Source organism: Festucalex cinctus, chromosome 9 (assembly GCF_051991245.1).
Source record: "Festucalex cinctus isolate MCC-2025b chromosome 9, RoL_Fcin_1.0, whole genome shotgun sequence".
In the NCBI taxonomy this organism is placed as follows: Eukaryota; Metazoa; Chordata; class Actinopteri; order Syngnathiformes; family Syngnathidae; genus Festucalex; species Festucalex cinctus.
This window is the reverse complement of record NC_135419.1, coordinates 25,951,950-25,971,523: the sequence shown is the minus strand read 5'-3', so window position 1 is coordinate 25,971,523 and position 19,574 is coordinate 25,951,950. Positions and strand designations below refer to the sequence as shown.

General features: G+C 43.0%; 1 protein-coding gene across 4 annotated transcripts in view; it reads left to right on the top strand.

Annotated features, from left to right (window-relative positions):
• Positions 1-19,574, top strand: part of LOC144025437 (uncharacterized) — a 344,499-nt gene that overhangs the window by 303,034 nt on the left and 21,891 nt on the right. For 2 of the 4 annotated variants that reach the window (XM_077531447.1, XM_077531446.1), the window contains one exon: positions 13,557-13,763. The exons of the other annotated variants lie outside the window; for them this stretch is intronic. In XM_077531447.1, the coding sequence (XP_077387573.1) occupies positions 13,557-13,726 (170 nt within the window). In that variant the 3' untranslated portion in view covers positions 13,727-13,763. Of the gene's footprint in view, positions 1-13,556; positions 13,764-19,574 lie in introns of those variants that run through there. 4 annotated transcript variants of the gene reach the window in all.

Sequence of the window (19,574 nt, the reverse complement as noted above, 5' to 3'; positions counted from 1 at the left end):
AATGTTAATAGCCTCGCGATAAATTATTCGCATAGTTAGAGGCATTTTACTATCTAGCTTATTGAGCCAGGCAGGTGGATAGGGGCGATCTACTTGCCCTGCCTCGGGTACGTAAGCTCTTCGCCCATCCTTTGTCTCGATCCATCCCAGGTTAAGATCTCTAGCTACCCTTGCTGAGGATTGGTACACGTCAAACGTAGGTTGAGGATTTTTCTTTCTTTTACTAACTGGTCTTGTAACTATTTTCGGGTTCTGGCCGGGGTTGCCCGGGTCATCTTCTGATGAGGTTGAGTCTTGGTCTTCGTCAGCGGGGTTAGCGCCAATCACGGTCGAAACAGGAGCTTGCTCTTCATCGTCTTCCTCTTCGCTCCCATCTCCTGGCATCGCTAACGGTCCCATCGAGTTTACATTTCCCATATGCCTTTTTTGCGAAACCTGTGGCAGGGGCACCGGCGTTATGGGGGGTTGTCCCGGAAAGAGCTCCCGTGCTGTTCCAGGGGTAGACGTGACGGGGCTAAAGGTCACCGTTCCCCTTGGGGCCTTGTTTTTTCCCTTTGGGGTTTGTCTGCTCGGTCCCGCTTGCTCTTCGTCCTCCACCTCCCGGGCAGCTTCTAACTTCCTTCCACTTACCGGGAGAGGCACGGGAGATGTTTTAACTGGGGATGATGACTGGGGTGAGTCCCTGGGTTCTCCGTTTATTGATTGCTGGAGCTGGCGTCGTTCACGATCCATCTGTCTAGTACGGGTTAAAATCTCGTCTGTCACTGATTTAACTCGTTCCTCTCTCTGCTTTTTTGATATTACTATCACAAATTCTACTCCCGATGCTGTTGTTACAGGAGTCTTAGCTCTTAGAGTGAACGCTGCTACTGCTATGGACTCAGCCAGTTGCCACTGCATCTTTCCAGTTTTAATCCAATTTACAGCCATCACTATTCTCTCCGCTCCTTCTCCTAACGCTTTGTCGACCCCCCTCTCCAATGCTTTTGCCATCTCGTCCGCATATTGTGACTGATCAATTTTGGGGTTCCACTCTGTCCCTGGCACGTGTATTATCATGCCGTAGGGAGTGTTCCCACCACTAGTTTTTGCCGCTATTATTGGCCGCTGATTATCTTTTTGTAATTCTTGTTTAACCTCTAATTCATATTCTTGTCCCGCTTCCTGCCTTAAAATGTTTCCAAGCGCTTTACTATGCGGTTTTAGTGATCTATCTGTTCTGATCACTATAGCATCCCCCCGTATTTGCCAGGGGCTTCCCACATAGTGGCACAATATTACACCATTCCCGATTGAAACCTTTTTTGTTTCCTCCGGCAGCCCACCCAGGGGCGCCGTTCTTATCAGGGGAGTCATTTTCACACTTTTTCCTGGGCTTTCATTTTCTGATGCTCCTGCATCCTCCTCATGGACACATGAGCCCATATCAACAAAGCCCTCTTCACCAACGGCCTCAGCTGGCCTTTTCCGCATTTTTTGTAACTCTTTCTGCTTTTGATCAAATCCCGACTGCTCCCAGAGGTTGAAGCTTAATTCTTCAGCCCCCTTGGGATTTGCTAATTCCACCCTTATCTGCATTTTCTCAGCGAGGGATTTAATCGTAGAGTCCCACTGGACTCCGGTGCTAGTTACTTCCACTACGTTATACACATCCAACAACACAGTCCACCAGTGGACCCAAAGGCCCACCGTCCCAGAGGTGCATCCCTCTTGGGGGTGGTTTACCACTACTGTTGCTATGCCCATTATTTCGGGAAATTCACTCACAAACACTCCTGTTTCCTTCACCGACCTTTCCACCTCAGCTGCGAGGTCGGCAGGACGGATTGAAGGGTTGTTTACTTCCAGGTGCCTTCTTGCTCCTGGTGGCCATCGATCTACACCTTCGCCCAGTAGCATAACCACTACTGGTATATCTGGTTGTTCTAGAGGATGGGGTGCAGGCATTAACCCTGCTACCCCCTCTGTAGGGCTGGGGGGCTTTCCCCTCCCATTTCTCCCTATTATTCTTTCCATTACTTCACTAGCGTGTTCTATAGCCCGCTTTGCTTTCTTATTGTAGGAGTGGAGCTATCTATTTCCGAAGCCTTCCCCGCGCGCTTTGGGTTCAGGGACGTACTTTAGCTCCTGGTTACTCAGCTCCGTACCCGTGTACGTTGCCTCTACTGCTATCGGGACTACCGCCTTCGGGTTTCCTACCTTTACTCGTCTGCGGATGTCCTCTCTCAAACGGTGGGGTGTGTTGTCCTCTCGGGTCGGTTGTAATCCTTCCCGCTTCTCTTCTCCGGGATCTGGATGTCTTCTTGTTCCAATGGACACGTCTGCTAGGAACCGAAAAAGGCTGCCTCCACTAGAACATTAGTCTAGTGGAAACACCTACCTTCTCTCCTTGGTTCTCGGCGACTTCCTTCTTGTGCCAATTGACACTCCTGTCAGGAACCGAAAAAGGCTGCTTTCCACTAGAACATTAGTCTAGTGGAAACCCCTACCTTTTCTCCTTGGTTCTCGACGACTTTCTTCTTGTGCCAATGGACACTCCTGTCGGGAACCGAAAACTTAAAATTTTTTCAAAAACTCCAGGAGAAAAGGCAAGAGACAGGGAATCAGGGTTAGGTTTGCAGCGTCAGCCTCTGACACTGAGTCCGCTATCCAAGAAAAGAGACTATAAATATTTTCAGGCACCCCGCAATAACTAAGCAAAGAGTATGGTAGTTTTGCTACAAATGGATACCTGAGATAACAAACCAATAAAATGGGCAACCGCACCCAATATGGAAAGCCTAAATAGCGCAAACCATAGTTTAACATCACAAGTCTAGAAGAGACTGCCTCTCAACATTAACTCTAACTGTTCAAGCCCTCCTTCTTTTTGTGGACTGGCCTGAACCACCCCTTGACTCAGCCCCTCCCTCAGGAAAGCGCGGCGCAGCGCGCTCTGCCAAGTACACTATCAGTACCTTCACAGCTGACCAGAGCAGCAGGTCGCTGTTAAAGCCCATTCACTTTGAATGGCCTTCTCACACTCAACCTCTTTTAGAGTGCAAGACTCCTGGGGGAGCCAGTCACCGTTTCTTTAACACAAAATAGTACAATCAACTTCAACTCAAAAATCACACTAGATTTTCACAATTAAAGAAGCTCTTTTCCATGCAACACTATTCATCAAAGAGACTATTTTGTGTTAGCTCAGGGTCGTATGACATGACAATTTATCAGCGAGTTCGCTATCAGCTCTAAACACTGTGCCCTCCGCTCAGAGCCGCAAGTCTCGTTCACTCGGGTTCCTGTTTTGGGCCTCGATCGATCCCGATTTTGACAAAAATGAGTCAATCGAGCCCCACGTCTGGGCGCCACATGTCAACTTCCGCTTACCCGCAGGACTTAAATCGGGAAATATGTCCTGATCGACTCTCCAATTAAAGGGTTAGAAATTCCCCTTTTTCCTCACCAGCTCTAAGGCGTCAGCGTGAGGAGACGGGAATTAAATAAGCCGATATATCAAAGTGGATTCACCTAGGTTTGTTCACTGTCATCTTATCATGAGGCCAATCCGTTTTCATACACCTATCAATCCTGAGTGAGTAACCACACACACAGAGCCCAGGAATGCTAGCATGTACACCTCACTTCATTGGCAGCTCCACTTCTCTGAGTTGTTTGCATTTGTTATTGACCTAGTAATTTAATAATCCTTGTTAGGATCATACGGATTTGTTACATATCAAGCAGGAGTATTTGACTTATATTAATACAGATGGAAGCATTGGTTAGAGGTTATTCAAATGCACTTACCTTCTTCCAAACGTCCGATACTGTTGTCCTCCTCATAGAGGGAAAAAATAATATTAAAAATAAAATCAAAAACAAATAATAAGGTCTTATAGAACGACCTCGGACTTATTGAACGTCCAAAAATAAATAAAATAAAATCAAAAACAAATAATAAGGTCTTATAGAACGACCTCGGACTTATTGAACGTCCAAAAATAAATAAAATAAAATAAAAAACAAATAATAAGGTCTTATAGAACGACCTCGGACTTATTGAACGTCCAAAAATAAATAAAATAAAATCAAAAACAAATAATAAGGTCTTATAGAACGACCTCGGACTCATAGAACGTCCAAAAATAAATATAATAAAAATTAAAACAAACCAAACAAACTAATTAAATCACAATTAGTTTTTAAATCATTTTATTTGGACTTATAGAACGTCCAAAAATTAAATAAAACCAAAAATAAATAAAATAAAGATTAAAACAAAACAATAAAATGATTGATTCAAAAATTGTCTTTTAAACAATTTTATTGACAATAAAAGATAACCAATATAAATCATCAAAATCACATTTAATGATAAAACTTTAAATCAATCAAAATAAAATAAAATAAAATAAAAACAGAAAATTAAGAATAATATAAACCTTTTACAATAAGCTTTATAAGATTGATCATTTCTCAAAAAAGCTTAAGACCTGATTGACAATAAGATGTTTTTGGCAAAAATAATTTTAAAGATATGAGAGTGTATTAAATGGCCCCTACCCTAACACGCGATTAGTCATTCATATCTTCCTATTATACATCATTATTGCTAAAGGATTTGTACATTACCAATCAGAGAAGAAGTATTCCAGTCACGGCTTAATCCCAGTCCTTCGTAAAAAATCCAAAGTCCCAGGCAGGCAGCTATAATCCTTCTTCGAGAATGCACTCTGTCCAGACCATCGCAGGGTAGAAAAGACCCCGATCGTAGCTGGTGACGGCTTTTTATCACCTTCGGTCAGACCACCGACTTCTTCCGTGAATGTCCTTCCGCCTCCTCATATCAAGTCGCACTTGTTGGAACTCATTTTCAGTAATTTTCCACAGACGAGCCATGAAGATGAAGTCATACATTCTTTACAAATGTGTCATGGATACACAACGTTGAATGATGAGTCATACATGAAAATATGTCAAGGTCTTCAGCTCTATTCGACAATGATGAACGTTAAAATAAATAACATCATAGATATATTAATTAAGCAAGCATGAATAACATATATATACATGACATGTTAAATCCCAAATTCTCTCAGCTTGAATTTAACAGGTTAATTCTAATCTCTGTTGCACATCTTGTATATATCTTTGTTAAATCAAACAATACATACAGATAATCTTTTCAATGCAGTTACAGCAATATTATCAGCGATAAAAGACGGTATCACTTATAAATAAAAGAAAAGAGAAAAAAAAAAGAAAAGACAGCAAAACTTCATAGTTGGCTTTCAATGTGCTACAAACATTGATCCAAAAATCAGGTTAACAATTGTCGAATATAGATTGTGTTGTGTATTATTATTTAATTCAGGATATCATTTATTTACACTCAATTTGTATCTTATATGGAATTATCCGGGCAATGCTGAGTGGGTGGCTTAGTTGTACAGGTTTGGCGGCATCTGGTGGTTACTTTGAGGAACTACACCCAGAGGCCAAAGTTTAATTATCAGTCCTATAGACACCTATTGGTCTCTAACTAAGAATTGAGTCTAGCCCATTAATTTGCTATCTCATTTTACATGATATGGCGTTTCATCTGACCCACTCAATCTACTCAATTCAACACTGTCCAATAAACTTTGTTGCATTTGACTGAATCAGAGCAGAAATTCTATCCCTATACACTTCAGAATTCATCGGGCTGCTTCTGCCTTTTGCCGTATTATCAAAAAAACACAAGTGACCAAGTGCCATTGAAAGCCATGCATGCCCATGCCATCAAACTAACACCACCATATTTACAGAAGATGTGATGTGCTTTGGATCATGAGCTGTTCCAATTCTTCTCCAAACTTTCTTCTTCTCATCATTCTAGTACAGGTTGATATTAAGTCTCATCTGTCCAAAGAATGCTGTTCCAGATCTGGACTGACTTAGGCAGGTGTTTTTCTGGCCTTTCTATTTTTGAGGCTGATTAATTTACCTTGTGGTGAATCGTTTGTATTTACTCTCATGCTGTCGTCTCTTTATTGTAGACTTACATACTGATACACCTACTTCTTGGAAAGTGTTCTTCACTTGAGTGGATGTTGTGAAGGGTTTTTTCCTCACCATGGAAGGATTCTGTGATCATCCACCACTGTTGTCTTCTATGGATGTCCAGGCCTTTTTGAGTTCACAAGCTCACCAGTGCATTTTGTTTTTCTCACAATGTCCCAAACTGTTGATTTGGCCACTCTTAACATTTCTGCTCTCTCTTTGATGGTTTTGTTCTTTTTTTGTCAGCCTCACGATGGGCTGTTTCACCCCAATTGAGAACTCCTTTGATAGCATGTTGTGTGTTCACAGCAACAGCTTCCAAATGCAAACGCCACACCTAGAATCAACTCCAGACTTTTTAACTGCGTATTTGATGTTGATGAGGGAAGGGCCCATGTTTTTATTTTTTTGTAGCTTTCTGAGTCAATTGTCCAATTACTTTTGGTCCCCTGAAAAAGAGACAGCTACATTTTAAAGAGCTATAATTGCTAAACCCTTGCTCCAATTTGGATGTCAATACTCTTACATTAAAGCAGAGAGTCTGCACTTTAATTCTATATTGATTATATGATTGTATCCAGGATAGATTTTTTTGTCAACAGCTAAAATAACAGAACTTGTGTCAATGTCCAAATATTTTTGGGCCGAACTGAATCTACAAAATACACCAGTTTTTGTGTTGCTCGTATCATTTATAAGCATTACCGTAGTGACATCAACATATTAAAGCGTTGTTGTTACCCTTGTTACAGTGTTTGTGCGCTAGTACAGGTACATAAAAATACATAGTGGATTTGCGTTTGTTGTTGTAGCCTTTTATTAATCAGCCGTTGAACATCATTTCTCCTTACAAAACACCTCCAGCTCAGCTCGGTTAGATGGAGAGAGTGTTTGTGAACCGCAATCTTAAGATCACTCCACAGATTTTCTATTGGATTTAGATCAGGGCTTTAAAGTGTATGGGACAGCTCAGGATATTTTTTAATATGTTGTTTGGAACGATATACAGCTGGATACATTCCTGGGCTGAAATATATTCGTCTGAAGACTGCTTGTGTAGTCGGGGACGTCAAATTCCAACTCTACACTTGATAGCGAGTCAGAAAGCAAATCACTATCCGTGTAGTTCTCCATATCCTCGTATTGTTTTCGCCAACTTGCGTACTCCCGGTGACGTCACGAGTGTCCAGGCTCGGAAAAAGGGGGCGTCGCCAGTGAGCTGCCATGTTTTGGAAATTCATGAAAATATCTCATTTTTACAAGCCCTTGTCATTGCGTTTTTAACACAGTAATCATTGAAATCATATTATTTGTACTTGTACTCTTTAAAAATAAAAAAAAAATAAAAACTTTTAGGGTGACTTTTTTTCGTGTCCCATACACTTTAACTGGGCCACTCCAGCACATTGATGCCTTTTTTGTTTTTTGTTTTTTAAACCATTCCTTTTTTTTTCTTCTTTTTTTTTAAGAGCTCAGAATTGTTCATTCGGTAGTCTTACCGATTCAACGTCTTATCATCATTGCTCTTTTTTTTTTTTGTGTGTGTGCGTGCGTTTGCGTGTGTGCGTTTGCGTGCGTGCGTTTGCGTGCGTGCGTGCGTGCGTGCGTGCGCGTGCGTGCGTGTGCGTGCAAATACGTATAAATTTATACTCATTAATTCACCTAAAGCCTTATAAATATCCCATTACCCTTCGCCTTAACCTGGTACTTCAGAATCTTGCCAGAGTCGTGAAGTTTAAATGGTCAGGAGACCAGAGAAAAGGTCAGAAAAAAAAAAAAGAGAAAAGAAAGATAAATCAAAGTGAAATCCAGCACCGACCAAACACTTCCTGCCTTCCCCATGATTACAAAATCAAAGTCTTACGCCAACCCCGGAAGCCTCTAAATTCCAGCAAATTTAGCGAGATCTCAAGAGACCAGAGGAAAAACTAAAGAGAGGAAGGAGGGAAGGATCGATAAGGCAGAGTGAGATCCATAGAAGCCAGTACATCCAATCCATCAAAGTGAAATCCAGCACCAACAAAACCCCTCCTGCGTGGTTACAAAACCAGAGTCTTATGCCAACCACAGAAGCCTCAAACTTCCAATAAATTAAGATCTCAAGTGACCAGAGGAAAAACTAAAGAGAGGAAGGAGGGAAGGATAGATAAAGCAAAGTGAGAACCACAGACACCAGCACCAACTGATTCAAGGGGCTGTGGGAGGGAGAGGGTACTTCTGTTGAGTTTCAGTAGATGCTGGTGCGACGGATCTGGCATGCATAAGGACCACCACCAAAGAAAGAAGCCGTCAACCGCGGTCCAGCAAAGCGAGCACCGCCCCCCCCCCCCCCCCCCCCCGAAACCCCCAGGCCGCGGCAGCACCAAGGCCACCCCCAAGCCACCCGAGCGGACACCGGTCGGCGAGCCGACCCAGACGCCCGGAACACCCCCGCCCCAGCCCCGGCCCACACCCCCGAGCCCAAGGCCGCAGAACGAAGCCCAGCGGGCCCCCACAGCGCCCCACCGGTCCCCAGCCCCCACCCCCCCCCACGACCCCCCCGCACCCCACCCAAACCCGCCACCCACCACGACCCAGGCCCCACCACCCCCGGCCCCCAAACCCCCGAACACACCCCGACCCCCAAAACCCAACCCCCCACCCACCCATACCCCCACCCCCCCAAACAAGCCGCCCCCCCCCCCGACGACCGCCAACCCCCCCGCGAACCCGGCCCCCCACGAGCCCCCCCCACCCCCGGAAACCGGCACCGGGCAGCAGCGCAGAGAGGGAAAACGTGCCCACCCCACCTCCAGCCGTGCAAGAGTAGCACAGCGGCGGGAGGGGGGAAGCAGAGGAGGAAGCACCAGGGGAAAAGGCGGAGCACCAGAACACCGAGCCCGGTGGGGAGAGGCCCCGGTCGTCACGCCAGCGTACTAGTGACACCTAACCCTGTTACTGAGTCGGCCAGCTCGCCGACTGGCGAACTCTACCCTTACACCGTGAATGTGGCCCCACCCAGTGTATATACAAGTGTGTGTGTGTGGTGCATTAAAATTGGGAGCAGGTGAGTCGGAGCAGAGGGAAAAAATTTCCCCTACACCGACACACCCGCATCCCCCCCCCCCAAAAAAAAGGAGGGACAAAGTGGTGGGGCAGGGACACAGATGGGGGGGGACCACAGCGCTGCCAGGCACTGCAGTCCACCCCCTCTGATGGCTCCCCGCCCCAACTCACCCCTCCCCTTGGACATGAAGCGGGGGGAAGACGACAAGAAGGCGAAAGGGCGGCTGCAGGGCAGGAGGGGGGGGGGGGGGAGGGGGGGGCGACAAGGGAAAAGGGACCGGGAGGCAGAGGAGGATGGGCGGGAGGAGGCGAGGAGGGAGAGGCGATGGGGGGGAGGAAGGGGGAGGGGAGAGGGAGCCACGGGGCACACCAGAGGCCCACCCGCCCCGAACCGCGCCGCCGGGCACGGAGCAGCGGACCGCGCCGGGACGGCGCCGCCCCGGGCACCAGGGAAAGCACCCCAACACCACACCCCACAGGGGGCCCAGGGAGCGGCCAAGACAACAACCGCTACCGAGCGGACAACGGGGGGGGGGGGGGGTAAAATACCAATCTTCTGTCCTGCTTTAAAATTATAAGGTGTTCTGTTTTTTAAACCATTCCATTGTAGCTTTGGCTGTACAGTGGAGTACTTTGGTCATAGCGCTTCTAACACGCCAGATAGAAGGCTCATCTTGGACTTAAATTGAAGAATATGAATGTGGGATGTTTTTAATTTACATTTGAGGCAGTGAGATGTACAATAAAATTAATGGATCACAGATAATGAGAAAAAAAATGTTAAAAATAAGTGGAGGTCTAAAATGAAAAAATAAAAGGTGTGCATCATCGATCAGACATGCCATTATGATGCAGCATTGGTTTGGGGTCAATAGGTCACATGGCCTGGAAGCTATTGAGCTAAGAAGCTAAAATTTACAGATAATGAGAAAGAAAATTGTTAAAAATAAGTGGAGGTCTAAAATGGAAAACTAAAAGGTGTGCATCATCATTCAGACAGGCCACTATGATGCAGCATTGGTTTGGGGTCAATAGGTCACATGGCCTGGAAGCTATTGAGCTAAGAAGCTAAAATTTACAGATAATGATAAAAACAAAATCTTAAAAATGAGTGGAGGTCTAAAATGAAAAAAATAAAAGGTTTGCATCATCTATCAGACATGCCACTATGATGCAGCATTGGTTTGGGGTCAATACGTCACATGGCCTGGAAGCTATTGAGCTAAGAAGCTAAAATTTACAGATAATGATAAAAACAAAATCTTAAAAATGAGTGGAGGTCTAAAATGAAAAAAATAAAAGGTGTGCATCATCTATCAGACATGCCACTATGATGCAGCATTGGTTTGGGGTCAATACGTCACATGGCATGGAAGCTATTGAGCTCCGAAGCTAATATTTACAGATATAGAGGGAAAAAATTTTTTTTAAATAAGTGGAGCTCAATAGCTCCCAGGCCATGTGACCTATTGACCCCAAACCAATGCTGCATCATAGTGTCATGTCTGATAGATGATGCACACCTTTTATCTTTTCATTTTAGACCTCCACTTATTTTTAACATTTTTTTTTCCTGTATATCTGTAAATTTTAGCTTCTGAGCTCAATAGCTTCCAGGCCATGTGACCTATTGACCCCAAACCAATGCTGCATCATAATGGCATGTCTGATAGATGATGCACACCTTTTAGTTTTTCATTTTAGACCTCCACTTATTTTTAACAATTTTTTTTCTCATTATCTGTAAATTTTAGCGTCTTAGCTCAATAGCTTCCAGGCCATGTGACCTTTGACCCCAAACCAATACTGCATCTTAGTGGCCTGTCTGAATGATGATGCACACCTTTTTAGTTTTTAATTTTAGACCTCCACTTATTTTTAACATTTTTTTTTCTCATTATCTGTAAATTTTAGCTTCTTAGCTCAATAGCTTCCAGGCCATGCGACCTATTGACCCCAAACCAATACTGCATCATAGTGGCATGTCTGATAGATGATGCACACCTTTTATCTTTTCATTTTAGACCTCCACTTATCTTTAACAATTTTTTTTCTCATTATCTGTAAATTTTAGCTTCTTAGCTCAATAGCTTCCAGGCCATGTGACCTATTGACCCCAAACCAATACTGCATCATAGTGCCATGTCTGATAGATGAAGCACACCTTTTATCTTTTCATTTTAGACCTCTGCTTATTTTTAACATTTTTTTTCCTGTATATCTGTAAATTTTAGCTTCTGAGCTCAATAGCTTCCAGGCCATGTGACCTATTGACCCCAAACCAATGCTGCATCATAGTGGCATGTCTGATAGATGATACACACCTTTTATTTTTTCATTTTAGACCTCCGCTTATTTTTAACAATTTTTTTCTGTATGTGTAAATATTAGCTTCTGAGCTCATTAGCTTCCAGGCCATGTGACCTATTGACCCCAAACCAGTGCTGCATCATAGTGGCATGTCTGATAGATGATGCACACGTTTTATTTTATTTATTTATTTTCATTTTAGACTTACACTTATTTTTAACATTTTTTCTATAAATATTAGCATTTTTTGCTTAATAGCTTCTAGGTCATGTGACCTATTGACCCCAAATTAGTTCTGCCTCAAAGTGGCATGTCTGCTCGATGATATTTTTTTCTCAATTTCAACCTTTCCTTCATTTTAAATTACCGGTAACTTAATATTATACATATCAATGTTATTGCTCAATATCACCCCACAAGAGTGCATTCCCAGTGAAATTTGAATTGGTACTGTTGTTGTGAAACATATTTTAAACTGTTAATAATAATAATAAAAACAAACATACTTTAAACTGCGTTTGAATTCAATTTTATTTTTGAAAACTGATCTTTTATTTTGAAAACCGAATGTTGTTCTCCGTAACATTCTCCGTGCCAGCGTCTCTTCGAGCACACTACCGTAAATCCTAGAAAAGGGTGAACAGAAAAAATGAAGTGCGGCTGACTTGACCGCATAAAAAGAAAAGGCGGCTCGCTTTACCTCAGTCGTCGAGCAGGGTGACTACAATATGTAACTGCATATTGACGGCGGAATGAGGTCCAATTAATTGACGTAATTTGCACGTCGGTTTGGAGTACAGTAAAGAACTTATCTTCAACTGACCAATGCAATATGAGCTGCCCGTGCCGTCAATTGTTTAGTGGGGAGAGTCTCATTCCGTGAATTGATGATTGACACAAGTGGCCAGCTTTGTATAACTTTATAAAATTTCTTACCTCTGAAAATACCTCTGAAATCATAGTTAATTGGATATGAAGAGTCCAGCCTCTGAGTCTTCAGTAATGAGGTCGTGCACGTACGAGTGCGCGCGGCGTGTACGAGCATGCGGTTTGTTTTCCGCCACAGGTTGGCAGGAGCGATTTGAAAAATGTAATCTTCCATGTGGCTGCTTTAACATTCATCTGTCCTTTGAGCTTTTTCTATGTATGCTGAGATTTCCTTCTGCGTGCGTGGTCATTGAACGCACCTAGAGTCCATTGCACAATGCAAGCGTGTTCTTGCTTTTCTTTTGTTTATCTGTGATAAATATTCTTATTCTTGTTTCAAAACCTTGGTTCTAAAACTCAAAAACACACGTGTCTTCTTCATGCGTTTATTGAAAAACATGCATACTCGCGGCAGGGGATACATTTTTTTTCTGGGGTAACTAGTGTGACAATACCAGGAGGGCGGCTATGTGATTTGTTTTGTTTTGTTCTCAGTCTCTTGGCTGTCTCTGGCCGGCGCAGATTCGTGGGAGTCATGGGTTGGATGGTGGTGATGTGGCGCTGCCAGTCGTACCGGTTGCCTGTCACCGTCATTTGTATCATGGATCCCGCGGGTCTGCGTCGCCTTCACGTGTGTGTTCTGATGCATTTCACCGGACGACTGAGGGTTGGTGTTGGCAGGTTAGGGTGCGTGATATATAGGTAAAGGACGGCAAATGTCAAAAAGTGATTTATTGCCCCCCATAAATAGTCCTTTGAAGTAAGCCCCGCCCCCTTCCGGCATCTCAACCAATCAGAAGCCGTTATTTTGAATTAAGCCCTACCCACTTGCCACCTTCTTAACCAATCAGAACCCCAGGACGGCTTCTGTCAAAAATGATTGATGACATTCAGCACCCCCCACCCCACCCCCCTCATCGTCTTAACCAATCAGAGGTTGGAAGCCACCCCCCTCATCGTCCTAGCCAATCAGAACCCCAGGACGGCTTCTGTCAAAAATGATTGATGACATTCTGTTTCCCACAACATCAAACACATGTTTTCCGGTCCCCCCACCCCCTTTAACAAACATAGGGTTCCGGTCACCCCCCCAAACAGTAGCTTTGTTGTTTTCCGGTCCCCCCACCCCTTTAACAAACAATTGATTCCGGTCACCCCCCACCGATTGTCTACGTACTTCCTTTGAACCCCCAAACAGTAGCTTTGTTGTCCAGGTGATAAAAAACTTTTTTTTTATCTTACAGGAAGGATCCTACCAGCTTTTGAAGTATTATGGGGAAAACGAGCCCTTGTATTCATGAAATTTTTCACACGAATACTGATAAAATGTACCAAACGATGGGAAACGGCGACCCCCCCTCAACACCACGACCAATCTTCACACCCCGGATGGGCGTGCGTGAATGTAAATTAGTATGAGGCTCACTTAATCTAGTTAAAGTGAATATTAAAAAATGTTATCCATTTGTTTTATGTTTTTTAAATAAATAAAAAGAGACTTACCGATGCTTCTGAATACGTAGTCGTGTCTCATTCAATGGGGTTTTTCTTTTTTTAAAAATAAAAAAAATTGTGACTAGGAGCTAGTGAGTTGCGACCCCCTCAAGCTGCGGTAAACGGCGCCATCTATTGGGCAAAGGATGTTACTGCATATGGTCCTGGGCTTTCTTTCTCAAAAATAAATAAAAATAAATGAGGCGACGTTTGTACTTTTTCTTTTTTTAGATTAAATACCACGTGGTATTTGGGTGGGATGGATTTAAAACAGTGGGTGTGTTTTTAGACTGACTAACGGAGGAGATTCGATTTTTCTTTTTCATTTGAGCGGTGACAGCTGAAACAAAATGTCTGAACCCAATCATCGTGTAATAGGTGAGACATGTGTTTTAATGCAGGTGCTGAATCCCCAGAGGACACCTCGTAAACATAGAATGTTTTTACGTCGTGTTCAAAAACCTGCTGACGGGGATTTGGAGAAGAAGTGGTCTTTGGATGATGCATTTTGGGGGTATCGTTTTTTGTACGAGATGGGGGAATTGTGTATTTTTATGGAATATGACGGGATCAAGACAACGCCGGCCACTGGCTTCGGCACACTGAATTCAAACGATTGGGGTGTGATCAACGAACTTATCCCCAGGAACTTTAAAGAGTACGCATCAATACATTCGGATCAGCACGGCCAGGTTGGTGAGATTCTGTGTTTTACATGGATTAGTAGAACAGCTCCAAACGGACGGTGGTACTTTCGAGTAAAGATTGAGCACGTTAAAAGAGATGAAGAATGTCCATCAAAAACCACTAGGGGGTGTAGGGAGCCCGACCATATGTATTTTACGTTGGAATCATTCAATACAGAATGTGGTGTTTTTTATAAAATTGTAAGCGTACCGTGGTCTGATTGGCGGGACCACATGCTGAGCGAGTCTGAGAGAATTTCTACCTTGTATTCTAATAGCAGATTGTGGTTGAATCTCATCGGGGTGAGAAAAACTCTGAAATTTGATTAACCACAGTCAGCCGACATTCCCCCTCCCTCCCTCCCTCCCTCTACACCTCACACCTAACATACCTCCCCCCCCCACCCCTTGTAAGCATAAAAAAAAGTACTACCCCCCAACAAGGTAAAAACTATCTACAATCGTCTGACACGGGTGGGGGGGGGGGGGTTGGGGGGGGAGAAAAACTCTGAAATTTGATTATCTACAGTCTGCCGACACCCCCCTCCTTAAACCCGAACCACCTTTTCCCGCCTCTACAAGTATAAAAATAGTACGCGCCCCCCAGCAAGGTATTAGCCATATACATTCGTTTGATACGCAACAAGAAATGCCTCCGATCATGCGCCCCACCGATGAACGAGAAGGAAGCACACCGCCACCGGCGCAGACAACTTCTCCGGTGCTATTTTCTACAAACAGCGAAGGTATGCGTTCCTGCTTTGATCCTGCTCCTATTCTAATCACCTCGAGTCCCGAATGCTCGGATATTGAAGAAAACGTTGCGGACATCACCTTTCTTGGGACACCCGTCCAGCGAGGAGACTGCCCGATGGACGTCCCTCCCGGCCCTCATTCATCCGGGGTCTACCAAATCGTGAGCACGGTAGGACCTTACGATGCTCATTTTGCGGTTGTCCGGAAGGATGAGCCGATTGGCGGGGGTCCCCGCCCGTCAACGTCGGAGGAATGTTACGGAGGCCTGACTTCCGCTAAGGAGGAGGCGGCGGTGGAGGAGGGTCTCTGCGCATGCTCCAACGCTGGGCCGTGCGATGACGTCAACGGGGCGTGTGGAAAAGAGAAGCTTCCACCGCTAGCACAAACGCTTTCGGTCACAAACGACACGTGGCGTGGGGAGAGCAGTTCGCCGGTAGCACACGGGATTCCAGCGTGGGCTCTTTCCAGCGAATCTTCGTCAGCTTCCGAGACATCGGATCGGCCTGTGTGGAATTTCTCATCAGATTCAGCCTTTCACCCTTCACCGGCGGCAACGACGTGGGAATTCCCAAACGGTAAGGCTAACCCCGATACTAGGGGAGTATCTATGTTTGGAACTTTCGACGACGCGTCATCATCTAACGTTATGCTTCCAGGATTACCGGCGGACGCCATCCCTCCACCGCCTCCGCAGCCGCGCAACGAACGAGACACTTTGTTGGATTGGACACAGACTCCGTTCATGTGGGTGAACAACGCGAGATATCAATGTATTAAACAGGCTGTTAGCTACATGCTAAGGATCGCTATCCTCAGATATAGTAGAAAAACGTGTGAAGGGTGTTTTTATTCATACATATGTCGAAACAACCACACCTGTTTTAACGCACCCAGACGCCCGTATTATTTTGGGGTGAATTTCGACGCCATTATCGGAGAATTATGTAACGGGCATTTTAGATCAACAATCCACAGAGTTGTAACAGTCACGAATCACCCTTCCTCAGACGCAGACGTAAAACGCATCATCGAATCGGTGCTACACGACTACGTACATGAACGCTTGATTTTAGACAGAATCACAGCCGTTCTTTCCAGCACCTGGGACGGATACCTCCCCTTCGCAATCCCTGACTTGATCCGGGGGCTGTACGATCGCGATGGGTAATTTTCTAAGAAAAATGCAAATCAATTATTACTACGGCATTGATAATTGGATAGAAATTATAGAGAAAGCTATACACAAATGCGATGAAGATGACGATGATGATGTTGATGACGATGATGATGATTCCAAACGTGTCAAACACCTGGTTTTAGTAATTGATAAAGTCAGGACTTTGGCCCCCACCTTGTTTGGTCAATCCTGGGGGGAGTATGTAAAACGCGTTGTTGAAATAAGTCACCACAATATTACTGATACTCTGGATTATGCCACGTGCGAATGGAGGGGTGATCCTGTCAAAGCTGGGCAAGTGATTACCCTCATTGCTCTATTCATAGATTGCGCACGATACTGTGAAGATAATAATATTCCTCGTAATATGGTGATTGAAATGAAACAATTTAAAAGCTTTATCGAACGCAAAGTACATCCCCGTATCTTGTTTAGAGTGCTTTACTATGTTAATCCATAATTTTTTCTACACCCGTGAGGTTGAAAATGTATGTTTTGTGTTTTTACTTTTTATAGTTTTTAGAATTGTGTTTTTTATTATCCATTGAATAAAAAAATAAAAATAAAAAAAAATCATGTATACTCACTTTTTGAAATTGTATGTTTTTCTTAGTTTTTTAGAATTATGTGTTTTGTTATCCTTTGATTTTAAAAATCATGTATACTCACTTTTTGAAAATGTATGTTTTTCTTAGTTTTTTAGAATTACGTGTTTTTTATTATTCGTTGATTTAAAATGTATGTTTTATGTTTTTTATAGTTTTTAGAATTATGTGTTTTGTTATTATCCTTTGAATTAAAAAAAAAAAAAAAAATCATGTATACTCACTTTTTGAAAATGTATGTTTTGTGGGTTTTTTTTTAGTTTTTAGAATTATGTATTCTTGTGTTTTTTATTATCCATTGAATAAAAAAAAAAAAAAAAAGTCTATGCGTAGGCCTTGTTTTATGACACACACACACACACACACACACACACACACACACACACACACACACACACACGGTAAATAATGCATTGAAATATAACGATGCAAATTAATTTTAACTGTTTATTTTACTATCTAATAAAATATTTAATTGTGTATAAAATTATAGACATAACCTTTATTAACCATTAGGAGAGATGCGGAAGGAGGGGAGTAGTAGGCCTTGTTTTATAACGCACACACACACACACACACACACACACACACACACACGCGGTAAATAATGCATTGAAATATAACGATGCAAATTAATTTTACCACCTATTAAAAATATTTAAATGTGTATAAAATTATAGACACAACCTTTATTAACCATTAAGAGAGAGATGAGGATGGAGGAGGGCAGGCGTTTGAAAGAGCTATACTTTGATCCCAAACAGCCATCCAGTTATGGGGGTGTAGATCGTCTCCATATAGGTCTCCAGGAGACCTTGAATAAAAAAATAAAACGTGATAAAGTTAAAGAATATTTATCTCAACATGATACGTATTCGTTACATAAACCAGCCCGTATTAATTTCCCTAGAAATAGAGTATTTATTACGGGGCCTCTGAGACAGTTCCAGGCCGATCTGTGTGACATGCAAGCGTTAGCATCCTACAACGACAATAATAAATATTTATTGACCGTTATTGATATTTTTTCAAAGCGAGCGTACGCCCGCGTATTGAAAGATAAATCAGCGATGAGGGTGACGGAGGCCTTTGAATCAGTCTTCGCCGAGAGCGGCGTTCCTAAAAAATTACAAACGGATCAAGGAAAAGAATTTTTTAATACCCGTTTTACTAAATTAATGAAAAAACATCGGATCATTCACTTTGCAACGCACAGCGACACAAAAGCCCAAACGGTGGAAAGATTTAATCGGACGTTGAAAACTAGGATGTGGCGTTATTTTACGGCGAAAAATACCCACAGATATATAGATATTTTACAAGAACTCATATCAGCCTACAATAATAGTATTCATTCTAGCATTAAAATGAGGCCGAATGAAGTGAACGCCGAAACGACTCGAAAAGCATTTTTCAATTTATACGGAAACATCCCGGTAGGCGGAAAGATTAAAATGAATTTTAAAAAAGGAGATATTGTACGAATATCAAAATTAAGAGGGGTTTTCGATAAGAAATATGAACAGAGCTTCACCGATGAATATTTCACAATTACTAAATGTATTCCACGAGCGCCCCCTGTCTACAAACTAGCAGATTACGATGGCGAGGAAATAGAAGGGTCATTTTATGAGCAAGAACTGCAAAAGGTCAATATTTCAAAAGATTATGCTTTTCAAATTGAAAAAATTATTAAAAGGCGAAAGGTTAACGGACGGATTCAATATCTAATCCGTTGGAAGGGCTGGCCGGAAAAATTTAATAGCTGGGTGCACGCGTCACAGGTTGTAAATATTTAAAATTAACGGAAATATACAATATAAATCATACGTTAATATGGATCCCATTAACGAAGGAGGTTTCTACGTAACTCTCCCGTCAAATTCAAGCATGGATATGTTTAAGGATAATACAATTGCGCAATACAGAGTTAATCTGGCCCGTCATTTAGATCTGGTCAAGGGGGAGTGGGAGGTGGGCCTAACGGAAATTTCATACCCACGCAGCTGGGTAAACATTCCTGAAGAACACACGTCGTTTTTCTTAACGAATACAAAGACGTCCGCCCAATACGTTCTAGACGTTAAACCCGGGGACTATGATAATCTCGAAATGGTGGGACAGGCGATAGAGGGCGCTATAAAAAATAAAATAGGCCCTTTCATTTTATTAAATTTCAACCCCTTGAAAAGATCTTTTTTTTTCTTCACGGCGAAAGACGGCTACAAGATTCGGTTCGTGGGTCCTCTAGCTTATATTCTGGGCATGAAAGATGGCGAATGGTTTACTATTGAATTAAAATCGACTGTTGCGCCTCATCCCGCGGATATAAACGCTGGACAATATTATCTGTATTTATATACGGATGTAATTCGACACCAGGCGGTTGGTGACGCATCCGCTCCGCTATTGAGAGCAGTCCCTGTTTTAGGCCGATACGGGGAGATTATTTATAAAAATTTCCACCCGGCTTATTATCATCCTGTTAGTAAAAAGCACATCGAAGATATAGCGATACAAATTAAGACGGATCAAAATCAACCC